Source organism: Garra rufa, chromosome 3, assembly GCF_049309525.1.
Source record: "Garra rufa chromosome 3, GarRuf1.0, whole genome shotgun sequence".
In the NCBI taxonomy this organism is placed as follows: Eukaryota; Metazoa; Chordata; class Actinopteri; order Cypriniformes; family Cyprinidae; genus Garra; species Garra rufa.
Window position 1 is genome coordinate 33,834,135 of NC_133363.1, and position 16,075 is coordinate 33,850,209.

The 16,075-nt window shown below is 35.9% G+C and overlaps 1 protein-coding gene across 1 annotated transcript; it reads left to right on the plus strand.

Annotated features, from left to right (window-relative positions):
• Positions 1 to 1,418: 1,418 nt before the first annotated feature.
• rasl11a (RAS-like, family 11, member A) lies at positions 1,419 to 7,450 on the plus strand. Its single transcript, XM_073836994.1, has 4 exons — positions 1,419 to 1,886; positions 2,207 to 2,263; positions 2,357 to 2,439; positions 6,057 to 7,450. The coding sequence occupies exons 1-4, from the start codon at positions 1,739 to 1,741 to the stop codon at positions 6,525 to 6,527; spliced, it is 759 nt and encodes a 252-aa protein (XP_073693095.1). The 5' UTR covers positions 1,419 to 1,738; the 3' UTR covers positions 6,528 to 7,450.
• The last annotated feature ends 8,625 nt before the right edge of the window (positions 7,451 to 16,075 follow it).

The following is a 16,075-nucleotide window of genomic DNA, read 5'->3' on the forward strand; positions in this document are numbered from 1 at the left end:
CACACGCGCGCGCGCGCACACACACACACACACACACACACTGTTTGGGAAAAAATGTTTTCTATCTTGATTTTACAATCTAAAGTTCCACAGTAGTAGATAAAATGTGTGATTTGAATGCTTTGTACAATTGTGTCATGACAAAAGATGAAAAAAATATTGACTGTTATCATCCACCTTTTTCCTAAATGTCGAAGTAAGCCTATGGGTGAGACTTCCGGCTCATTGTCCACTGTAGGGAATTAAGGAGAAGTACAACTAATGTGCAGTACTGTAAAACTGTTTGCATGTGTTCAAAATTAAGATAATACATTAAAATAATATGGTAAGACATAGGCTACTAACAGTGTTGGGAGTAAGGCATTACAAGTAACACAAGTTAAAAGTAATGCATACATTTTTTAATATAGAAGAAAAGATCTGAGATACTTTTCTAAATACGTAAAGCCAGTTACTTTGTTTTCCCATTTACTGACTTACCCCATGTTGAGAGAAATTACATTTATAAATCTCAGTAAAAAAAAAAAAAAAAGACCCTTATGACTGGTTTTGTGGTCCAGGGTCACAAATGTAAACATGCATTTACAGATTCAGTGTTTCTCAAATTGAAATGCAAACTCAGAATATGACTCGCAATAATGTTAAATAATGCTATTTAATCCTAATTTATTAACCATCTTTGCTGACATTCGATGATCAAATTTAACCATATTAATAAGCAAAAAATTACTTTAGATAAACACCACATTTATTTTTTTAATGCTGAATTTGCCAAAATATATATTTTCTAAAATTAAGAACAAACAAGCAAGACCAAAGACCAACCCAGTGGAGAAAAAGTAACGCAAAGGTAATGTAATTCATTACTTTCCATTAAAAGTAATGCGATAAGTTACTTTTTAGGAACGCAATATTGTAATACATTACTTTAAAACGTAACTTTCCCCAACACTTGCTATAGTTATAGTGCTTGGTGTGAATTGGAATTTTAACGTATTTATTCTTTTCCACAATATGCTTTCCAGTAACAACAAAAGGCAGCAGGATGTTATATCAGCAAACAGTTGTATTTGCGTGAGGAGGTAACAGCTGCTCTAGCGTTTTCTTTTACTATCTACGCTTTACGACTGAGCTGAAAAAAAAATTAAAATAGTTAAGTCATTAAAGAATAATTAAACAATATACGCTTTTCGATATAGCACGCAATATATAAATCCTCCATTTATGCCTAAACATAGTGTCAAACGTTTTATTAATAACTTTTGTTAATATAAATATAATACAAACATTTAAGCATATCATATTCAATCTTACAAACGACTTTGGGTCTGAGTAAGCTAGTTTACTCACGCCCCTCAGCTTGTCCGTTTTTTTTTTTTTTTTTTTTTGCTGAAGGCGCAGTTGCGGTCTGTGGAAAGAGATCTGGCGATCAGGAACTGTGGGTTGTGAACTGTTCAATTTGACTTTGTTAGACTATATTAGTTACTCCATTAGAGGGCCGCTATGCAGAATTAACATTCATGTCGTGCAGAAGTGGAGCCAGCGTTTGGGGTACACTGGATTGCATTAATTTAAAACAATCTATGAAAATCTCTGACTGCCAAGCGGAGATAACAGAAGGCTTCTTGCGTTATGAGGAGGACACCCAACGTGTGGAAGAGCGGGCTCATATAACGCTAGAAAGCGGAGGAAAAGAGATGCAATTCTCCACATCCGAATAATAGCTACAGCTTTCTAAATGCGTCTTATTGAACAGCCAAGAACAATGAGCAGTGGTTCTAGCAACTTTCTGCTAGTTCCTATACCGGAGTATCCTGTGCTAGACTGCGTGCCGAACAAAAACGTCAAAATAGTTGTTCTTGGGGCAAGCAATGTCGGAAAAACAGGTAATATATAAAATAACATGGCTTTTAATACAAGTTATATAGCTAATTTGACTTTATGCCATCATACGTATCATGTTTTTATTTCATAGTAACTTATCCTAACGGAAATTTAATGTTTATACTGTTTATTCTGTTTAAAGTCATTATTTAAGTCTCGAAAGTTCGCATGATTCTAATCCTGCAAAATGATGATGTTGAGGATATTTAAGCTATTTTAACGCCAGGGTGCGACATACACTGGAGCATTAAAGTCTGACCTATGTGACACTGCTTATGCCTATTATGCTGATACAAAGTTTCCATTTGGTTTCAATTTTCAGCTCTGATTGTGAGATTTCTTACTAAGAGATTCATAGGAGACTATGAAGCCAACACAGGTAAACATTATAATGAAAATAATACTGAACTGTAAAAAAAATACACGTCAGTTTATTATTTTAAGTGGATTTTTATGCTTTTCACATTTCTAGGAGCTTTGTATTCAAGGAAGATTAATTTGGATGGGGAACAAGTTTCTTTACAAGTGCAGGACACTCCTTGTGTCTCACTGCAGGTACTTCCAAATCACATTCCTAATGCGTCCTTCTATCTTTCAGCTAAAGATTCATCAAAAGTAGTGTCCCCATGGTGTATTATCACAGTCATTTAGATCACTCAGTCACTGCCTGTGGGATTCCTGCATGCTTCAGATGAACTGTGGGGAATATTAGTTCAAACATTTGGCCAGTAAACAAAGTATGCAGCGCAGGGGAGATAAAGAGGGTGTGTTCAGCCATAAGCTCATTAGTCTGACTCATGTGTACTGAAGGGCTCTCTTCAACTGAATGAATCTGATCCTGGCTCAAGCACAGTGTATATATAGGCGTTATAATGATTTAGTTGCTGTGTTAGTACTAAATCATTAGTAGTCAGCCCCATTATTGTTAAAACATATTAAAAAAAATTGTACCAATCATTAAAATAATTTGGTGTAAACTCTAAAAATAGTTTAATCCAGTAATTTAGTGTAAAACATGTTGAAAATAAGCCGATAGGCTGTCGATTCATTTAATGATAAGCTGTTAAAAAACATCCTTTTGTCTCCTTTCCATTAGCATTTGCCATTATGCTTTTTTGGCTGAAGGTTGCAGGCTTGCTTTTTAGTGGCTTTGTCCTGAGTTTGAATCCCGGCAATCCCACCCCCTCTCTCTGTCCTACTTCACTTCCTCTCTGCTCTACACTGTCCTATCATAGTAAAACCGGCAAAAAACAAAAACAAAAAAAAAATACAAAAAGAAAATACTACCAATGGATATTTTCACAAAAACTCATATATCGCAAAAAAAAATTTTGGTTACACGCCTATGTCTCCTTAAATTTAAAATAATGGCTAGTGTGGTGGATGAGATGAAAGTAAACCTACCAACATCAGCCATCATAGCTTATCATGAGAGGAAAAATATAGTTACATAACATTGGTTAATGGAAACAACATAATTTTGCAATAGTTTTATAGACATTCATAAAATATTGCTAAAGTTCTTCACAAATCGGTAAAGCTGTGTTTACACTAGCAGCGACTTTTGTCACTGCATGTCGGTAGTAGCTGGCGATGAGGTTGCTAGTGGGTGTTTTCACTACTGGTTGTCTTGACAGCGAATCAGGTTTCGTGCCACTAAATACAAACATTTTGGAGACAAAAGACTAAATATAATATAAATATTAATTAAATCCATACAAACAAACAAAATGAATGAGAAGCAGAGCATACTTTTTTCCATAGCGTATGTTTATCTACGGCTGAGAGGTGAATTATCACATGAGCTCTATCGTCTTCTTTCCTATTGGCTGTCGCTCCCGAAAGTCACTCTTTATTTGCATAAAGTTGAACGATTCTGAACTTTGTTGCGTCGCTAAACACGGTCCATCCAGTTGCCAACGGCCGCTGTCACTCTTGTCGCCAGAAATCGCCAGCTCTCCACTGAGTGTGAATGGGGCTTAAAGGGATAGTTCACCCAAAAATGAAAATTTGATGTTTATCTGCTTACCCCCAGGACATCCTAGATGTAGGTAGCTTTGTTTCTTCAGTAGAGCACAAACAAAGATTTTTAACTCAAACCGTTGCAGTCTGTTAGTGATTTAATGGCAGTGGATGGGCACCAAACCTTTAAAAGTAAAAAAAAAAACATGCACAGACAAATCCAAATTACACCCTGCGGCTCGTGACGATACATTGATGTCCTAAGACACGAAACGATCAGTTTTTGCGAGAAACTGAACAGTATTTATATCATTTTCCTTACCTTTGATACACATCCAGCGTGTTACATGTGCACACGCTCTGGCGTAGTATACGCAAACGGTGGAAGGGGAAATCGGTGAAAAGTCAACAGTCCTGGATGAGTTTGCGCAAGCAAAAGTAATCTTTTAGCTTTAAATCGGTTTGAACAATCAGGATAAGCGCAAGTAATTACCATTTTGAATAGCCGCTATACACACAATCTCTGTGCTCTGTGTAAACAATGAGTGTCGTATACACGCCACAGATCGCTTCCGGCGTTTGCGTATACTACGCCAGAGCGCGCACACATGTAAAGTTGACAGTTGTTAGACATGGCTGTATATCAAAGGTTAAAAATTATATAAATGCTGTTAATTTTCTCGCTAAAAACTATCGTTTCGTGTCTTAGGACATCAATGTATCATTACGAGCCGCAGGGAGTAATTTGGATTTGTTTGTGCTTGTTTTTTTTTTACTTTTAAAGGTTTGGTGCCCATCCACTGCCATTAAATCACTAACAGACTGCAACGGTTTGAGTTAAAAATCTTTGTTTATGTTCTACTGAAGAAACAAAGTCACCTACATCTTGGATGACCTGGGGGTAAGCAGATAAACATCAAATTTTCATTTTTGGGTGAACTATCCCTTTAATGGAAACGCAGCTTCAAGCCCATTGTTGCTGCTTAATATTTTTTGGAAACTGTTTTTTTTTTTCACAAATTCTTTGACAAATAGAAAGTTCAAATGAACAGCATTTATTTGAAATTAAAATCTTAAGGTATTTATTTTTGAATAATAGTGTATCGAGCTTTTCCACAAAAATGTAGTAGCAAATTAGCAAAATCAAAAATTATAAGTTTAGCTTTGCTAATATAGGAATTAATTACACTTTTATTATTTATCACCTTTATTTTGATAGGACAGTACAGAGGAAACAGAAAGCGAAGTGGGATCGTGAAAGGTGAAAGGGGATTCAAACTCGGGACACCCGTAGCATAACGGTGCTTAATTACATGTTACGCTTTCTCCAGTAGTAAGTAATACAGACCCTCTCATCTCCCAATAGTAACACAATCTCTGCTCAGGATGCCCATAACGCAATGGCATTATATGTTGGCACACTCACAAGGCTATAGAGTGTTTTCACAACGCATCATCAATCGGCCATATTACAATGCCACTGAATCGAACTAATATTTTGCTGATAATTGCTGCTGAAAATAATCAATTATTGTCATGTTTTGGACTGTACTAATTGGTCGGACTGGGCAAACATTTGGAGTACGTTAGACTGCCAAAAGTTATAACAAATCAAGAAGAAGAGTGCATGAACTTTCTGAGGAACAGAAGGTGTTTGTGGTTGGCCAAACTGAACTAGGATTTCCAGAGCAAGAATCTTGACAACATTCGTGTTTGTTGTTATTATTTCCGGTCAGGTAGGTGAAATATTAGGCTAATATCTTAAATAATACTGCTCATGCAATATTTACAAACTGTTAACTTTAGTTTATCAAAATATTGCGCCCTTTCCTGCTTACTAAGTCTTTCTCTATATGATTTAGCAGTTTCCACACATTTTTTTCCATAGCTTAGACAGCATAAATTAGAGGAACAGCATATTCAGTAGTGCATTAATTGTGCAATCCATGCTGTTGTATATCCAATATGGCCGCACATCCGGGTAACTGACCAAACCTTGACCTAAGTTCCAACTCTCTATTGTCGCCAACCACTGGTCATAATTTCAACACTTTGAAGTGTAATGGAAACGCAGCTGATAAAAAAAGAAATGTCGGTTGTGTACCAAATCATCATATTTCTCACAATATTTGGTGTAGAAACAATTTTCACCCAGAAATTGTTAGTAAACTTCATAAACATTGTTAGAAACAAGAGTTTTCTCATTTCAGGATGACGCAGAGGGTCTTTACTGTCAGGAACAAATCAACCGCTCCATTTACTGGGCGGATGGTTATGTTCTCGTCTTCTCCATCACTGACCTCAACAGTTACCGTACCATCCAGCCTCTCTACCAACATGTGCGCCGAATCCATCCCAGCGGCAACATCCCTGTTATCATCGTGGGAAACAAGAGCGACCTGCTGCGTGCCCGGCAGGTCCCGGATCACGAGGGTAAGGCGCTGGCTGATGAATTGGGAGGGCCATACTTTGAGGCTTCGGCCAGGGAGAACCATGAGAGCGTCCAGGCTGCTTTTCTGCACTTATGTCAGGAGATAAGCCGAGCGCTGGCAGGAGGAAATGGGGAGAAGAGAAAGGGTGGACTACACCTTGCCAGGCCAAAGAGCCCAAACATGCAAGAGTTAAAGAGAAGGTTCCGGCAAGTGCTGTCATCCAAGGTCAAGTCAGCAACTGCACTATGATGATCATCTGATTGATGAATGTGACTGCATAGGATTTGGAAAGTGTTAACAAAATGCTGTTGCATAAGTGATTGTGAAACACAAGGCAAAACTTGCCAGCTGTTTTTGCAACTATTCAGAGAAGATGAACAGTGAGCTCACTGTGGTCTGGATGAACTGTAACATGGGACTCCTGGCACCGAACCTCTAGTGGTTTTAAAGCCAAACATTTTTGTTTTTGTTTTTTTTAGCTGCTATTATGCAAATGTTCCTGGTTTTCAAATAAATTTTTAAATTGAGTTGTTTAATCATGAATTGTCTTTCATTTATAATTCAGTATTATAAATGAATTTCCTTAATCTCTTTTAATGTGAAGCAGGGATAAAAAGACATATCTTGTAAGTAACAAAATACAAACAAAATACTGAAGGGCCATTTACTGGACATATGATCGCAGTCTGTTACTAAGATTCTCGTGTGACTGGAGTAGTTTTACAAAATGCTATTCCAGGATTATCCCAACTTTCCTGACAGTGAGAGACATAATCCAGCTATGTTGTTTATAATCGTGGGAAGAAGAGGTTGTTGACTGGTGGTTCTCATGACCTTTGACCTACTTAAAATGTGTTAAGGATTTGAGTGTACTATGGAGGTTCGTAGAGGGTCTCTGTCGCTTGGTTCTTCCAGATGTCCCACTCGCCCACTCAAACGGACGTTTGTTTATCTTGCAGCACCGATGAAGTGGCATTCCTCTGAAGCAGGTCTGGAGATTCCTGGACTAAACTATTGGTCATGCACCCAGTTAGACCTTTCACCATTTTTTCTCTTCACCCAATGGCCTAATGGAAAACAGATTTAGAATTGTGACTTGAATTCTCTGCTCTTGGAAAGTGTGAGCATGTCCATTTCCTTTTACTTTGATGAAGTAAAAGACTGGTAAAATATATGGTACGTGCTGTGGTGATTTGATTTCTTTATCAACAAGCCTTCACCCTCTTTGTCTATCTCTTTCTATCTTTTACATAAACCCACAATATTTTCAAAGACTTTCTTGTGTCAAAATCTCCATTTGATTTCAACTGAAATGTTCTCATTTTATTCTCAAATCACTGCAAACTAGAGAACTCTCAGAACTTGGTTGTAAGTACCCTAAACCAATGCCAGATTGTAAAGCTGTTGTTAAGAATTAGTTTTTTTCCCCATTGTAATTATTAAAAATGCCTGTCTAATTCAGCTGTGGGAATCTCTGAGAACTAAATGTTCCACAATCATTTTCTAAAGTATTTCTGATCAAGAAAGGTTTTAAAAGAACTTAAATGTATATAGTGTTAGTGTCACATTTGCACTGTAAAATGGGACTAGTTTAAATAACAGCAAAATAATTATACTGACATTCACTGACTGGAGACAAAAAAATATTCATATAAACATAACAGATGTAGAGTGTTCCACACCTTTAAGCATAAGGCAATGTCTTGTAAACGATTATTGTTCAGTCCAGTTGTGCCATTAAGTTATAAGATATTTCCTAATATTATTTGTGTTTGTCCATGTCAGCACTGCATATTATCTGTTTATTAGGGAACAAGCGATGGTACCTTTTGTATCCGTTGGCTTTCTTATTATTCTGCTTCTTCCGCTCTTGAGTCTATTGCAGCCCATAGAACCGTTTGCCGGAAAGTTATTAAAATGTGGCACAGTCTGAGGACAGTCTCAACATTAAAGGGATAGTTCACCCAAAAATGAAAATTTGATGTTTATCTGCTTACCCCAATGCATCCAAGATGTAGGTTACTTTGTTTCCTCAGAAAAACACAAACGAAGATTTTTAACAAAAACCGGTGCAGTCTGCCAGCCTTATCATGGAGATGGATGGGCACCAACCCTTTAAAAGTAAACAAAAACATGCACAGACAAATCCAAATCACACCCTGTGGCTCGTGACGATACATTGATGTCTTAAGACACGAAACGATCGATTTTTGTGAGAAACTGAACAGTATTTATATAATTTTTTACCTTTGATACACAGCCACGTCCATCTGTCATGTGCACGAGTTTGGCATCAGTCACGTCACATGTGCACGCGCTTCTGGCGTAGAATACGCAAACGCCGTAAGGGGAAATCAGTGAAAAGTCCCGGATGAGTTTGCGCAAACTAATGTAATCTTTTAGCTTTAAATCGGTTTAAACAATCAGGATACGCGCAAGTAATTACCATTTTGAATAGCCGCTATACCCACAATCTCTGTGCTCTGTGTAAACAATGAGTGTCGTATACATGCGACAGATCGCTTCCGGCGTTTGCGTATTCTACGACAGAGCGCGTGCTCATGTGACGTGACTGATGCCAAACTCGTGCACATTACAGATGGACGTGGCTGTGTATCAAAGGTAAAAAATGATATAAATACTGTTCAGTTTCTCACAAAAAACGATCGTTTCATGTCTTAGGACATCAATGTATCATCACGAGCCGCAGGGTGTAATTTGGATTTGTCTGTGCATGTTTTTGTTTACTTTTAAAGGTTTGGTGCCCATCCATGTCCATGATAAGGCTGGCAGACTGCACCGGTTTTCGTTAAAAATCTTCGTTTGTGTTTTTCTGAGGAAACAAAGTCACCTACATCTCGGATGCATTGGGGGTAAGCAGATAAACATCAAATTTTCATTTTTGGGTGAACTATATCCCTTTAACCATAGAAAGTTTGGGGTCTCTAACTAAAACTCTAGCTCCACCGCTTGTCCAAAGTTTCACTCATGTTTATGCTACTACCTTTGAACAATAAAAAGGAAAATTCTTTTTTCCTTTGAATCATTGGCTCATCCCGAGTCAAATGGACACCAAAATTAAAAAATCATAAGGTCAACTTTTTTTTGCTATTTTTAATAGTTCGAAAAACCTACTTTTTCGAACTGGTCCTAGCGGTTTGTCTGATATTCACCAAAATTGACTGGGATAATTTTCAGAGCATGCTGCCAAAAATGGAATTTAAGTTGATTAGTGAAACCATTCTCAAATAGCGCATTAACAAATTTAACAAAAACCATGCAAAAATTAACATGAGGCTATATATTTCCACAAACGCTTTAGCGTATTCTGACCAAAGTTGGTGTGTTTTATTATGACTATGACCTGAGGCTACCTGCACAGTTTCAGCGCAGTGCCACCTAGTGGTCAGGAGATATGAAAATTTATTTTTTGGTTCATGCCAAGAACATAGATACCAATTTTGCCATAGTCGGCTGAACGTCTTGTCAGCCATTTTAATTTACGTTGAAAACATACTTTTTCAAACTCCTCCTAGATCATTAGTTTGATTTTCACCAAATTTTACTCAGATTATCTTCAGACCATGCTGGCAAGAAGTTATGGATTTTGTGTCGATATACAATATGGTTATTGTTTTAACACAACAAACGAATTTGCTTGAATGATGCCAAACTGCACCTGAGACTGTATCTCTGCAAAGCTTTGACATATTGACACTAAACTTTGCATGTTCCAATGTCGACTCACACTGACCATGCTACATCAATGCTGTAACAGCGCCACCTATCGATCAAAAGCAATAAACTATTTATTAACCATTAATAATGACATTTCCAAAAATGCATATAACTTTTGATTGCATTAGACATTAGTAATTAAATAGTCTCAAAATAGTCATGCAGAGAACATAGATACCAATTTTGCCATAGTTGGCCGAACATTCTGGCTGCCATTTTGATGAAAACCTACTTTTTCAAACTTGTCCTAAACCGTTGGTGCAATTTTCACGAAATTTGAAATTTCAGACCATGCTGGCAAAAAGTTATGGATTCCGTGTTGATATACGAAATGGTTATCGTTTAACACATCAACAAATTTGCTGGAATGATGCCAATCTACAGCTGAGACTGTATCTCTGCAAAGCTTTGACATATTGACACTAATCTTTGTGTGGGCCATTGTCACCTTACACAGAACACACCACATCAATTTGATAATGATAACGGCACCACCTATTGGTCAAAAGTGATAAACCATTAAATCATATTACTAGCAATTGTAAATTGTATTTTTCTGCCATTTTGACTAAAATAATATAAAAACGTCTTCAATTACTCATAGCTGCAGTTATGGTCTGATGCTCGCTTCCATGCATGCATCTGCATTGGTGGCCCTTTAATTGCTGCTTGCAGCTACTTCAATGTCACTTGTAGACTCAAGCTTTCTCTTGATTCATAGAAAAGCAACTGGCTCCATCTTGCATCGTACATATCCATGTTAGTAACAATGATCGTTGATTGTTTTGTACATTGTAATGAACCAGGGTTGGAAATTACTGAGGGCTTGTGGCAAAAATGGCAACAAAATGAAAAGAAATGCCCCATAAATTCAAGACAAAAGGGCAAAAATGTCCCTATGCACAATTAAACAAGTATTACAGCTAGTATTACAGCTGTCGCGATTAAATGAAATGTGAGAATGAATGAAAGGCATCAATTTGCAGGAGTACATTTGAATTCGCTCACACAGATTGCCTTTACGCACTGTGGTGTGCAGTGTTGAGTCTTACAACCAATCAAACGCATTTCTGTTGAATTTAGAAATGCATTGGCCAATCAGAGGTGCATAGATTAGTCAGCGCAAAAAACGCCAGAACTGTGTAGCAAATTCCCTTAAACAACACAGTGCAGATAAGATGTAAATAAAACAATAATTTAGTAGCTTCATTGATCATAAAGGGAGTTTCTGCATAACTTGCACTATAGACTAATTTCATGGACCGACGTGTTTGTCTGTGAAGACAGACACAAAGCAAAAACTTTTTTATATTGTGTTTTCTATATCGATATTAATAATTATTTAAATATAAAGAGCAATAATCTACAATAATGCTTTTTGTTATAATATTGCAGATCTATGAGCTTCTGTTTTTTACATGTATAAGTTAGATACAATTTAACAGTCTATTGTTTTTGACAACAGTTTAAAATATTGATGAAAGTAATTGGGTAAATTTAAGTATTTGACATTAAAGACAACATAACATGGTAATTATGATAATAAGGTGATTACAAAAAATTGCCCTAACAAAAATAATATCACCCCTTAATGGAAAAGTTGATTTTCGAAAGTTAATTTCTGACCCTAAACTATTTGTTTTCTCTTAATGGAACAGGTATACAGGGAAACATGAAGGTAAGTAAAATTATGAAATATTTAAACTAAAATGTAATGTACACAGATTTCCATATTTGTTTGGTGTAATAACTTACTTAGTGGTGCACATTCAAGCATGAGTGAAGAAAATATAGGTCTGAGTAAGTGTTTGTCACACCATTTTAAGGCATTTAATGCATGTTACCTGGCCTGACCTTTAAATTTAAGTAGGCCTACAATTACAAAATTACAGAGGGATTTGGTGCTGGACCACAAGTTTGAATCAGTGGCGCCTCTCCTTTAGTTTGCGTAAGACAGATTTAATAAACTATCTCTCTGACATTACACTAACATTACAATTATGAATGACTTCCTGTTGCTACTATGACCTGCAAAAAGTGAGAAAGACAGGACTTATATTGTCCTCTGACTCATGAGGAGTATGAGTTGGTGTTTGTCCTAATTACGGTTCTTTTGGGAAAGCTGCTAAAGGAAGTTTGAATTCTCAGCAGAGTGTTATTAGAGGAGAAACAGCTGTGACGTGAAATGGTTAGAGAACAGTTTTTTCCCCCATCTGAGCTCATTACGTTATCACAGCCACAGGAAGCATGACCAAGACCATTCCCAAAGGAGGACCGGGGATGGAAAGAGGGAGAAAAACAGAAAGAGAAAGGAAGAAAAAGGAAGGAAGGTCACAGTCTTCCAACCCATCCTTTTAGAGTGACAAACGTCAATGAGGTCTGAGACCTGCTAGCTTTTGTCAGCAGAACTCTGTCAAGACTGAGTGTGGTATTAACACATTAAGTCATGTCTATTGTTTAATTGCAGTTTATATAAATCAATGGACAATGTTTACATCTGTTAACATATTTGTTCAGTTTTGGAAAGAACACTAAGGGAGTGATTCATGATTGTTTTTTTGAAACACTGATTGATCGATTAGATGAAACATTTGTTTTATTAAGTTGTTCAGATTTTTCTTCAGAATGTCTTTTGATACTCACTTATGTTTATTTTGTGCTGTAACTAGTAGAAAAGAGGAAAAGATGAATGATTCACATGCTGCTTGAACTGAGGCGAGTGATCTCATGCCACAGTGGAAAAACACATTCATTGTTTGTATTTTGTGAAAAAACTGACCGAATTTAAAGGTAACAAAAATTGTGATTATTGGGTGACTGGCGCACTATGAATAGACAATAAACATTACAAATTATTATCCAAGTACCATCAGTAAATTAGCTTGTGAATAGTCATGCAATGCGTTTTACCTAAAAAAAGACAACAAGGAGTGTTGGAGCGCACATACAGTTGAAGTCAAAAGTTTACATACACCTTGCAGAATCTGCAAAATGGTAATTATTTTACCAAAATAAGAGGAATCATACAAAATGCATGCTATTTTTTATTTAGTACTGAAACTAAATAAAATATTTCACATAACATTACATATTGTCCACTAGAGAAAATAATAGTTACATTATTTAAAAATGACCCTGTTCAAAAGTTTACATACACTTGATTCTTAATATTGTTACCTGTTGTCCCACAAATTCCTTGGTTTTTCAGCATTTTTGTATATTTGAACCATTTCCAACAATGACTGTATGATTTTGAGATCTATCTTTTCACACTGGGGACAACTAAGGGACTCATAGGGAACTATTTCAAAGGGTTCAATCACTCGCTGATGCGCCAGAAGAAAAAACAATGCATTAAGAGCCAGGGTTGTAAACTTTTCAACAGAATTAATCTTTTCTTATTTTGCCTAAATATCATTTTTTTTTTTTTCATTTAGTACTGCCCTTCAGAAGCTACAAAAGATACTTACATGTTCCCAGATGACAAAATAATTTAAATTTACCCTGGACTTCAAATTCAAAAGGTTTTGACCCCTTAATGCATTGTTTTTCCTTTTCAAGCATCAGTGAGCTTTTGAACCTTTATAGCTGTATATGAGTCCCTCAGTTGTCCTTAGTATGAAAAGATGGATCTCAAAACCATACAGTCATTGTTGGAAAGGGCTCAAATACACAACAATGCTGAAAAACCAAAGAATTTGTGGGAGCCGAAGGATTTTTTCTAAAGAACAGCGGGCAGTTCAACTGTTTCTGAAAAAAAAAGGACTCATGAACAACTATAACTAAAAAAACAACAAGAACAAGAACAAAAAACACACAGCTGTGGATCATTAAGGTAACAACACAGTATTAAGAATCAAGCGTACGTAAAATTTTGAACAGGGTCATTTTTATAAATTCAATTATTTTTTTTTTATAAAAATTAATAAATTCCCTTTTTTTTTGTTAAAGTCACATTACATTTTTTACGACATGTTTTAGCCCTGTTTTGTTTCTTTTCACCATTTATGCACACTGTAGTTTTTATTATTTTACTCTTTACTCTCTAAACATTTCGTGTTCACCATGTACTTGTTTCTGTCCTTTTACAGAAGGTCTGGCATTTATTGATGGTTCAGCTGCTTTAAAAATAGCAGAAGGGAAATCTCAGATTTTGCACTGTACTCTACATATTTATCCAAAGTTATCAAAAGTGTAGAGACATTACCATCCTAATAAACATAACATTCTGAGAGAAAAGTGAACCAAAGGATGCACCTGGTCAAATGAAATGGTCTCATATTCCTGTATATACTATCATACAGAGCAGTCATCAGAACTAATGGCTCCCTCGAGATGGCTGTCCATACCATTACGGATCACCCACCATGTTTAACAGCTGTCTTTGTTCAAACTTAAACCATCTGGATGCAGACCACATTATTTTTTCACATTTCCCAGGGATCTGGATTTTATTCAGTTTGCTTGGCAGGTTATAGGTTATGTTTCACCGCATGTTGGCTTTGAATAATAATAGTCTCCAAATATCAGCCCAGCAGTCTTGTGAAACTTAATGCAGAGTTCGTAGAGACTTGTCAAAGAGGTGGCGATTCAGTTTTGCAATCATTTTGGTCTATTATGGTATTTAGCAGCTTTCCTGTGGTGCAGTGGCATCCCAGCACATTTATAGAACTTTGACTAACATTCTGGCAAAGTTATGAACAAACTTTCTTTCAGTAAGATTAATACAATGCTCATTTAGGCTTATCTGATCTTTAATAATGTTCTCAGAATGTTAGCACAAACCATTATCATAAATCACTCATGCAATGTTTTTTTTTTTTTTTTTTAAAGTTTGTTTTTTGTGCTACTTGTTTCGGAACTTTCAGAGAACATTCAAAAGTTAAGTGTCAGAAATAATGTTTTTATAACTTAATGGGAATGTTAGCAAAATATTCTTAGAACACATTTTTGTTAGACAGAATTATAGATCAAGCTGAGGTGGCACAAAACCCTCAGTCTACATTTGTTCTGTCCATTCCTCAGTCTTTGCTTTAACTGGAAAATACTGTCATCATCTTTTTTTGTGTTACTAGTTTGAATTTTACGACTTATAAAACACTGCTGCTCTTTTCACAGTTTTTTTCACACTGAGAACAACTGAGGGACTCAAATGCAACTATTACAGAAGGTTCAAACACTTACTGATGCTTCAGAAGGAAAAAACGATGCATTAATGGCCAGGGGTGAAAACTTTTGAACAGAATGAAGATTTTATTATCTTTAATGATATTTTTTTTCCGAAAAGCCAATGAATTTGTGAGACCTGAAGAAATTACACAGCTGTGCAGGTAACAACACAGTATTAAGAATCAACTTTTGAATAGGGTAATTTTTATGAATTCAACTATTATTTTCTCTTGTAAATGTATTTTTTGTGAAATATCTTATTCAGGTCAGTACAAAATAAAAAATAACATGCATTTTGTACGATCCCTCATATTTTGGTCAAATAATTAGCCTTTTGCAACATATTCTTCAATTTCACATACACATACAAATACATAATATTATAAATTCATTTATATAAACACATATAACTAAAACAGAACTGGATCACTGGACAGTGTTTTCGTCTCCTACAACTACAACAGAAAAGATTAATAGCAAATAATTTAACTTCATCTGTTTTTCTTCTAAGCTATATGTGGCATCAAAGTGTTACATAAGCCCCATCATAACCAGCCTACAATCTAAGTCTGTAATGACTTAAAGTTTCCATTCATTATTAATCTAAGGTATAAATAGTTATATGGGTTTTATTTGTTATTCTGGAAGGCAGTTAGATATATAAATAGACCAAATCAAAATAACTTGAATTGTGAGTGTGTCCGTATAAATACCACATGTAGACCTGCAACTTCTCCAGTTTGTCACCAGAGGTCATCCTTTCCACAATATTATTAATTATTGTCATCTGGACTGTTAAATTTGAGTGTATCAATACTTGCAAATTTACTTGTCTTCTAACTTCTAACTCTAAAGCATACAGTGTCGCTGTTCTCTTTTTTAAATTCTAG